The following is a 9,990-nucleotide window of genomic DNA, read 5'->3' as shown; positions in this document are numbered from 1 at the left end:
CTCGGTCTCGGTGGTGAGCGCGTGGGAGAGGCAGGTGAGCCACACCTCCTCGCCGATCCTGACCTCCGTCAGCGACATCTGCGCCGGCCGGCCGCCGCCGATCGGCTGGGGTTTCGGGTCGGGCGCGGGGCGGGGCGAGGCGGAGGGCTCGGGGCCGGAGGACTGTGTTGTGTTGCGCCTCTTCTGGGCTCGCTGTGGGGTCGGTCGGAGTGGGCTCGGTCGATGACGGCTGCGTCGCTGGCTTGGCTTCTGATGCGTGCGCCGCTGACGGGTGGGCCCGGTGACGCGCTGTCCGGCACTAGACTATGGCGTGGGGTCGGCGGGTCGCTGCTCGTGTACGGCCGGCCGCGCCAGCGGACTCTGTGGATGGTGCTCGCCCGCAGATCTGAGCTCGGTCGGAGAGCGCGGTGTCAGGGCTTGGGTTGGGTTGGGTTGGGCTTCATGGTCTTTCTGGGCTGGACGGAAACGGCAGAAGAGAAATGGGCTATTGGATTCTCTCGAGAAAAATGTGCGAAAGGTAGGCTGAGCTCCACGGAGCCCTTCATTTTTTGCAGAATTTTTTTTTACTATTTCCACACCTCAAAAAGTCTGGAAAAACATATAAACATAAGCATATATTTGTAGTATATACATGTACAAAATTTCATGAAAGCACATATGTAATATGAAAAAAAGACAAATACATAGATTAAAAATTTAAAATAGGTTTTTTCTCTGTGTTCAAGATATTTGTCTTTTTTGTGTAGTCTGCGTAGCATTATACAATGAAACTTTACATGTACTTTAAAAACATGTATGTGTATTTTCAAAAAAGGATTGATATTTTTAAAACTTTTAAATATACGTTGAATTTTCTTTGAAACAAACTCCCTAGAGCTCGTCCTCTATAATGCATCTCCCCTGAAAAAAAGCTTGATGTAATGTCTTTTGGATTATTATCCACACGACAACTACAACAATTAATGCTTCACCTTGCCCACCCTCTAGCCATGAATTGTGAGAAGGCGTGACATAGGGTGTCAAAGCCAAGTCGCAACAAAGTGGACATCTCATAAAGCACGATCATGACTTCCGGGTAGTCAAGAGCAACATACCCTCCGCCATAGTGCCTAAAGGATTCGACTAGTGGACAGTAGGATTGGGATGGACCTGGGAAGAAGTCGACTAGGAGACGCGACGTTGGCATACATTATACCATGTAGGCTCATGCTCCTGTCAGCGTCCAACGCTACTCCAGTTGCACCTTGAAGACTCCATGAGCAACCTATACGAACACCTCGAAGGATAGCACGAAGTCATGATGTCACCGCAATCATATAGATTGTTTCACTAGTTGTATTTTAGAAAATTCACCGCACTATGTATAATCAATTGAGAAAAATAGAAGTACTTCAATCTCCATCGCCTCCATAACCATCGTAATTTGTTTTCATCACCATCATCTATATCAACGCGTCACTTTCTTCAGTGCGTCCAACACCGTCCATCTCTCATGCGGAAAGGAGTTGTTCTCATGCTTTCCCTCGAGTCCGTCATCACGCTAACACCGTTAAGAAAACCACCCTCCGTTATGGACGCCAACATTGCAGTGGGAGTGTTGTAGACCCCACCACGCAACCATCATGGGCGGGGCGCAAGGGAACCCCACTGCCGAAGCATCAAGGCCTTGTGTGACAGGCTCTGAGGTGGTGGGACTTTCGTGTGGTCCACCCACAATACTCAGATGTGTTGTAGCTAAGAGCGCAAAGGGTCCACCCGCAACCTCACATCGACGGCACATGCAATCTGTATGGAGCTAGTGGGGCTAAAATTAGGGAGAAAACGAAATACTTTAGATGTACATATTTGAACAATTTCATGAATTGTGTGAACATTTTATATGCGATGAACATTTTCTGGTAGAAATAATTTTGAAATAACAAACGGGACATATTTTTGTTAAAATGGGATGTTTTAACAATAGTACTTTTTATAAAATTTATTAAAAGCATAGAGTATAAACACTATTTTTTTAACCTTTTGGATTTAATAAAGCAAGGAAAATCAGAAAAAAAAAACATAGATGGCCTAGTAATGGCCGCAACAAATCCAGCTAGTCAACGGCGTCGTGTTCTCGAAAAATCTTCTCCCTGCCTCTGCGTAGCTCTTCTCGCCCCCGCTTGTCTCCGCCGCGGGCGCGGCCGGCGCTCGGCCGTCCGCACACGACGCAACGCCCCGCCCCGCCCTCCGCTCCCACTGTTCGGTCGGCCCAAGATCCTCATCCGAACTTAAGGTAGACGCTAAGAATTTCACCCTGTTTAAGAGTAGATCCGATTCAGGGGTTGCGGTATCATGCCAGCTGCTAGTCTAACCCCACATCTTCAATTAGCACTTGTTTGCTTGTGTTTCCGATAGATGCGTGTGAAATTCGTGGAGAAAAGCCTGGTAGTTTTTTATGGCTCATAGCTGATTGATATATTTTGAAGGCAATAATAGCAGTTCAAGAAAATAGTAGTAATTGAATTGTTATTCCTTGTTCTTAATGTTTAGTCCAACTTGGGGAAGTACTTATATAGAAAAAAAAATCTCAAAAGGATTTGAGGAGTTTGTCTGTCACCTTTGCTTACCAGTGGTTCTGCATATTAACTTTACTGTCTGTCCACACCACTGGGTTGGGTTTGTTTATCTGCAATCTGAGTATGTATCTTCTAAGAAGAATGCAGAAAGGGGAACAGCTTGTGCCTCAGTGGTGGCGAACTAGCACATAAAGCTTATCTGGATTTTGGAGCATACAACCATATTCCGTTTATTTCATTTAGTGCTTTCCTTTTGAACTGTTAGAATGTTTTGGTTCAAGTTCTACACATGGGACTAGACGCATGTTTTTTTAAGGAACTAAAATGTATGCATGCGATACATACAAGAAGGAAGATGGAGCTGAGACCTTTTTTCAGATTTGTATATGAAGGGAAATTAATTATCTGTAGATTTACCTCAGTTAACCTTAAATGTTCTTTTAACAGTTAGCAAAATCTTGACGTTATTATGTATATACTTCTCTCTTTTGTAGTTGTTACATTTAATTGTTTGTCCATCTCTTTATTAACAGACAAAATGGGCTCAAGAGTTTTTGCTTTGTTCATCACTGGCGTTGTCCTTTTGGGCAGTAGAATCTTGGCCTTGGACCACACTGGTATGTGGCCGTTTAACCTCGATCTTGCATTCCTTCATCCAGTCGTAAGCAAGCAATACAAGATTTATTTTATAACTGCTGTTTTGTTTTCCTTAGTAGATTTTTCTTTCTATTATGGTAATATGAGATCATATACTGAAGGTACCACAAAAAATCGTGACTAGAAGTCCCGGATCGATATTTTCATAAAATAATGCACATGTTCATGCTAAGTTAGGCTTTGTTTGGGATGCAAGGATTATGTTATCCTCCATGGATATTCGATGTCCAGCCAGAAGTAGGAACTCAAATTATCACTATATTCATTTAGTTGCGAACTGGTCTGGACCCAAGTCTAGTGGAAGTACCTGTATCCTGCCAGGCTTGAAAATTAATTTGGAAACCATCCACTTCTCAGGAAGGAGAATGGAAGGTATAAGGTTTTATATATGTTTATTTGTCATGTGCACACATGTGGTCGTATTCGGCCATAGGCCCTCTGAATGTGAGGAGCAGGCCCGTCGACAAGGGAGGCCGAGGTGGGCGACCGCATAGGGCCCCCAAAAGTTTGGGGCCCCCAAATAACTGGGTACTACACACTTTGCCTAACCAGCCATAATCTAACAGCCAGCCGGCCGACTAAACGTACCCAACAGCCTGCTAAGCAAATCGTACCTCAGCCCATGAGTCGCGAGGCCTGCTTGGCTTCCGCCAATCGATCAGAGGCGGTCTGCTGCCTTCCGCCATCGCCCAGGACGCCGTCCGGCTGCTTTCAGCATTTTCCGCCGGTCACCCAAACCAGAGTCCGCTGCCTTCCGCCATCGGCGATTGCCCACGACCTGGCTGCCCTTAGGTATCGCCGTTTTCTATGTAATTTTATCCCTTTTCTTCATCACTAGTACCTGATTAAGTTTGATCTCTCTGACCTAGTTTAGGAGTAGCCGAGTAGGACGAGATTATTTGTTCTTGGGTTAGATATTGGTAACAAATTTATTTGTCCACGGTGCTAGGATAGGAGTAGGACGAAATTAAGTTTGTTCTTGATCGTTGTATACATATCTTTATATTTTAGATACATTAGTTCTTCTGTAATACGAACTTGTTGAAATTTTGAGCCCAATTTTGATTTTCGCCCCGGGGCCCCGAATTTCTAGAGACGGCCCTGGTGAGGAGCATCCCACTTATTCAAGTTGAATGAGGAGGGATCTCCATTCATAAACTAATCCATGCCTATTTTTTTCCCTGGCCCCTCTAATTTCTGTATATCCACTCATGGACTCACCAACAGACAATTGCCACTGATTACTACTTCAAATACTTTTATATGTTCCAATCTTGTTAATTATGTCAGGATAAAGTCAGGCTCATAGCATGTTGATGATTACTGATAATCTTCTACACACCGGAGACCTACTTAACCGAGATCTTTGTGTCACTGGTTCTTACGGTTAGGGTGTAGATCGCATGACCTTGTTACATACTCCCTCTGTAAAGAAATATAAGAGCGTTTAGATTGCTAAAGTAGTGATCTAAACGCTCTTATATTTCTTTGCGGAGGGAATGCTATTGTTTTCAGAATTTTGTTTGTTTGCTTGTTGTCTATGTTTTCAAATATTTTTTTAATTTTGTTTTCAAATATTTGGATATTCATCCTTGTTTTAATCAGTTTTTATGCCTTATTTATTTGATTTTGTTGTAGTTGTTGAAAAGAGATTAAATGAGAACACGGTATCACTTACAACAAAGGGAAGTCCACAACTATGCCAACTTTGTGAGCAGTTTGCCACAGAAACCCTCTTCTATTTGAAGGAGAATGAGACCCGGATCGAAATTATAGATACTCTTCACCAAGCTTGTTTGAAATTTCATTCACTTAAGTTAGAGGTATTTTTTTTACTTAAAAATAAAATCAAATGCTCTCTTTCTTAAATAGTTGTACCTATGTTCTAAATCGAGCATTTCATATTTCAATATGCTCTTGATTTTTACATGGCAGTGTACAAAGTTGGTTGATTATTATGCAGCACTGTTCTTCGCACAAATTGATTCTCTAAGCCCTGAAGAATTTTGCGTATCAGCAAGTCTTTGTGAGGAAGTTACATACATTCGCCTCCCAGGACATGAACATGCTTGCACCCTTTGCCATGAGGTTGTTGATGAGATTTGTACTGGTCTTGAAGACCCTGAGATGGAGGTATTCTTTATACAATTTCTTCCTTCTGAATTATTATGTTCGTTCCTATGTCCTTCGCGGCTGATTTAAATTGTTATGCTCTGAAACTCCTTCGTTACATTTGGTGTATAAGTATACGTCGAAATCTAGTTCTCAAGAGCTTATTAGCCTTTTCTTTATCTTTCTTATGTTAGGAGAGGATATAGCAATGAATAACTTATCTCAACCCTTGTCATTCTTCTCTTCATTTCTCTGCTATTCACCATGTAGATACTGTAGTTTATCTCACTAGGATGGAGTTCTCTGCTCTATAGTATGAAAACTACTAGTCAGTCCATATTGAGATTGTTTGTACAAGCAGAAACCAGGGAAAGATTCATCGTTTATCTATAGTTGCCTGTCCTGTCGAACACCCCAAGTAGGTTGTTTGTCCAGGTTATCTTCAGTTTGGAATTCAGACATCAAGTAGAGCCAACAACCACCAATGTAATGCCGAAATGTTATGAACATGGTAGGGAGTGGCCAATTGCTTGTTATTCACTGATCAATTTCCTACGTGGCATATCATGGAAGATTAACTAGTGTAGTTGTAAGGAGTGGTGGGCTGGGTTGCGAGTAGGTGGTTATGGTTTCAAATGCTGACTTGCAACCTATCAGCTGAGAACTGTCAATGCTGGCAAGGCTGGTCTGGTACGGAACCGGTGATGGCAAGGGTGGTCCATGTCTGATTTCTAATCTAGTTGAGACTCGCGAACGTGAGTCTTGGTCGAGCTCTATGTTCGTGTTCCAATTCTCCCTGGTTTAAAAGTGTCCTATAAGCTGGGAACTGCCAGTACTGGATTAGGTGCATTTTTGGCTTTTATGCACCCAGATGCCTCTCTATCTACTTAATAGCTTTTGTGTGGTACTAGAAGTGAGTGACTAGCCAAAAGAGGAAACTTAAACCTGCCATTGATCTGGTCTTGACAGCTCAAGATAATCGAGATACTTCTGAAAGGATGCAACAACACAGAGAGCTTCGTACAGAAGGTAAGCATCTAAATATATCTTCTATTGAATTGTAGTGTATCGATTTTTAGTAGTATCATTCTTAATCGTACCATATTGTAATTCAGTGCAAGAAGATGATAATCCAAAATGCACCACTCATACTAGAAGATATCAAGAAGTTTCTCGAGAAGAGAGATTTCTGCGATTCTATCCGTGTCTGTGGAGGCAAAATTGCTCGCCCTCCAGGAGGAGGTCTGAGAGGCCTGTCTACTGTGTGAGCTCTTTCTTTTCCTGAACACGCATGACGATTGCGTGGCATTTAATGAAGAACACGGGGGCTATCTGACCTCACGCGGTGATGTTTAGAAGAAAGATTGGTGGTGTAAGTCTACGAACGAAAAGATCTTATATAATGCTATTTCCGAGCAGTGTACTATATATTATACAGCATTGGCATTGTACCTGTGGAGAAGTGTATATATTATCAGTCATCAAATGAAATTTCTGTGATAGTTGTTGCTACATGATCGTTCATGGAACGTAAGCAAAATGTATGCTTAAAGTGTAGAGCATATACGCGTGTAAACAAATTATGAACTATGTGCAGTGGACTTTTATTTATGATGCAGATCTGGCCCTTTCTTTTGATGACTGTGATAGGGCACTTCCTATTGTGTCTTTCTTTTAGATTCTTTCTGTTGTGTTCTATTGCTAAAATGTTGATAGAATTAGGAAGTCAAATAGTGGTGGTTTAATGGCTATCAGCCTGGAGTTGCATGCTTCAGCCATGGTAGGTGAAACAGAACATAGTAGACCATATAAATCTGCTTGAAAAATACTCCCTCTGTCCCATAATTTATAATTTAAGAAGTGTCAAAAACGTTCACGGAGGGAGTAGATGAAGGACGATGAATGTTCTTTGTACATGGACGAAAGGAATTGCCTCAAGTGTCGGGCTCCACCAAAAGTTCATATGTTGGTAAATCTGAAGACGGTGAATTCATTCCTGCCGTCAGTGAACATATTCTCAAGATGTATAATAAGATTGGTACATCATCGCGAGCATGACTCGATTCGATGTGGCCGCTGCTGCATCCTTCTTGGATGAGACGTGTCTGCTCACCCAGTTCATCGGAACAAAATAAAGTTTATTATTACAAAAGAGAAGTCTGACGAACACAAAGATACATCTCCCGTCAGACATCCGTACTGACCCAGGACACTGAGCAGCATAAGGAGAGTTTACAACAAGATGTGCGTCCGCGTCCGGAAACCATGAAACTGGAACGTAAAATGTGTATCAGGAGAAGGAAACGAAAGCAAATTAAGCGCGAGTGGCATGCATCTAGTGATCCCTGGTGATCCTCTCGGTGGTGTCCTTGGTGGCGGCGTTGTTGCCTGTGCCATCTCCGCCCATCCCCAGCGTGTTGGCCACGGCGTCCTTGGCGCCCACCACCGTCTCGCCGGCCTGCTGGAGCACGCTGCCGGTCTTGTCCTTGCCGGCCACGGCGGACTCCTTGGCATACTGCGCCGCGTCGTATGTCCTGTCCTGCGTGTACTGCGCCGTCTCCGCCGCCTTCTGCCTGGCCGCCTCGGCGGTCTCGGCAGCCTTCTGCTTGGCCATCTCTGTCTTCTCGCCGAGGAAGCTGCCGGTCTGGTCCTTGCTCTCGACGGTGCGGTCCTTGGCGGCCTGCGCGGTCTCGGAGGCCTTGTCCTTGGCGGCCTGCGCCGTCTGGGACGCCTTGTCGGTGGCCTCGCCGGCCTTGTGCTTGGAGGCCTCCGTGGCGCCTTGCCCCTGCCGGACGCGTGCCCCGCCAGGCCCGCTGCCTGGTCCTTGGCCTCGTACGCCTTGTCCTTGGCCGCGCCCATCGCCTGCCCGGCCTTCTCCTGCAAACACCAACACCGCGGACGATCACAACGTTTCAGACGCGGCGCACGCAGCAGCATTTTCTCGAAGGCATCCATGGAGAAGACGTACGTACCTGGGAGTGGCCCTTGGCCTCGCCGGCGCGGTAGCTCGCCTGGTTATGGTTGGATGCCATCTCCCACGTAGGAAGGAGTAGTGCTAAACTGGCTCAAACAAACTGACAACAGCGGATCAGCAGTCGGAAAACAAGATAATCTTTAAGTAGCACTTTGGCTGTTGCTCAACTTGGTTTCGATCGGCTGTGTGTTTGACTGGCCTAGAGCAGAGCGGGGGCGGTTTATATAGGCTGCAGCTACGGGACACGTCGCTCGCCGGAGCACGTCCATGGCCGCCACGTAGAGAGGACACGCGCTGTGACACGTCCGTACCTTCGTGAAGCTCGATCGCTCACCCATATCACGAGCTAGCATGTGATTCGATGCAGCACATGCGGATGCCAGTGCCGAAGGCCAAGTAGGAGTCTTCTGTTTGATCAACGCGTCCCAGCCTCATTGCATCTCTATTCCCGAGTTCTTACAGAGCTGATAGAAAATTATGCACACATGCGAAGCTTGGACTACCACAAGTGGAAAGCTGTCCCACTAATATATTATGATGACGTAGAAGAGGGGGCACCGGAACATACTCTGCTCATTTTTCTACGAATTAGACATGGAGGAGCGAGTGCTGGGTGGCGGATTACTGTACAACACTAGTGCAGAACCGGCCTTTAGTGTCGGTTCTCCAACCGGCACTAAAGAGTGGGGACTAAAAGTCCTCCCTTTAGTACCGGTTCGTCACGAACCGGCGCTAAAGTGTGAACACGTGGCACGAGCCAGACCCGGGTGCGCGTAGGGCTTTAGTACCGGTTGGTAACATCAACCGGTACTAAATGTTTGGTTTTTTTTTTAAAAAATTGCTTTAGTTTTGTGTTTTTAATTTAATTTAGTGATCGTTTTACATTACAATGAGTTGTTAAATCATTAGGTGAAAGTACCACGGATTAGTTTCGACTGGAGGATCTAGCTAGCTAGCTATAGCTAAGTGATCAAGTATATATATATATATGCCATATCGATATCATATACCGCTATCAAATCACCACCAACAATAGCTTAAAGAATAAAAATTCACTTGTATCAGAAGCAAAAATATCATCGAGTTCAACATGATTGTCATGATATTATAAGCGTTCATATATAACACCACAAAAACAAATCACTCTTTGAGATTAAGTTCAGAACGAAGAACACGAACATGAAAAGACAAGTACTAAGAGCAGCATGCTAAATCACTCCTGCTAGCTACTCTCTCTCTGGTAAAATAGCATAGAACATGTATAGCTCTCCCGATTTATCAAACTGGAGCATGCAGATGAACCTGTCTCCTAATCATGGACTGCGCTTCTCATTGCTGCCCCCTAGTACTTCTCTGTGATCATTAACAATTTTCCTCCAATCTTTCACTATTAAGCATTCATCGCTTCTAGAAATCCTGAATGCATTAAGGTGCAATGCAGGATATCTTGGCCGTAAGCTAACAATTGACATGCGACCTTTAGTCTCAATCCCCTGAGACACAACTGTCATCGGGAGTCCCTGTTGAAGAACATCGTATAGTACTTAATTAATATACTTAGCAATAAAAGTTTAGCAAAAAAATTATGTATGCAAAAGATGCACTGAGGACAAATAGTAAAAATCTTACCATCATTCCTAAATAGATGTGACCGTAGTTCAATACCATCACTATCGGTCGCACGTTTTGAGT

General features: G+C 44.3%; 1 protein-coding gene and 1 pseudogene across 1 annotated transcript; one reads left to right on the top strand and one right to left on the bottom strand.

Moving 5' to 3' along the window:
* Nucleotides 1-2,098: 2,098 nt before the first annotated feature.
* Nucleotides 2,099-6,962, top strand: LOC119349269 (proactivator polypeptide-like 1). Its single transcript, XM_037617295.1, has 6 exons — nucleotides 2,099-2,272; nucleotides 3,089-3,172; nucleotides 4,851-5,035; nucleotides 5,148-5,345; nucleotides 6,294-6,353; nucleotides 6,440-6,962. Exons 2-6 carry the CDS (start codon nucleotides 3,094-3,096, stop codon nucleotides 6,590-6,592), a joined length of 675 nt encoding a protein of 224 aa, XP_037473192.1. The 5' UTR covers nucleotides 2,099-2,272; nucleotides 3,089-3,093; the 3' UTR covers nucleotides 6,593-6,962.
* Nucleotides 6,963-7,550: 588 nt separating this feature from the next.
* On the bottom strand, nucleotides 7,551-8,477 carry LOC119349267 (annotated as a pseudogene).
* Between the last annotated feature and the right edge of the window lie 1,513 nt (nucleotides 8,478-9,990).

The sequence above is a fragment of the Triticum dicoccoides genome, chromosome 1B (genome assembly GCF_002162155.2).
Source record: "Triticum dicoccoides isolate Atlit2015 ecotype Zavitan chromosome 1B, WEW_v2.0, whole genome shotgun sequence".
Classification (NCBI taxonomy): Eukaryota; Viridiplantae; Streptophyta; class Magnoliopsida; order Poales; family Poaceae; genus Triticum; species Triticum dicoccoides.
Note: the sequence above shows the minus strand (reverse complement) of the source record. Positions and strands in the feature narration are given on the sequence as shown.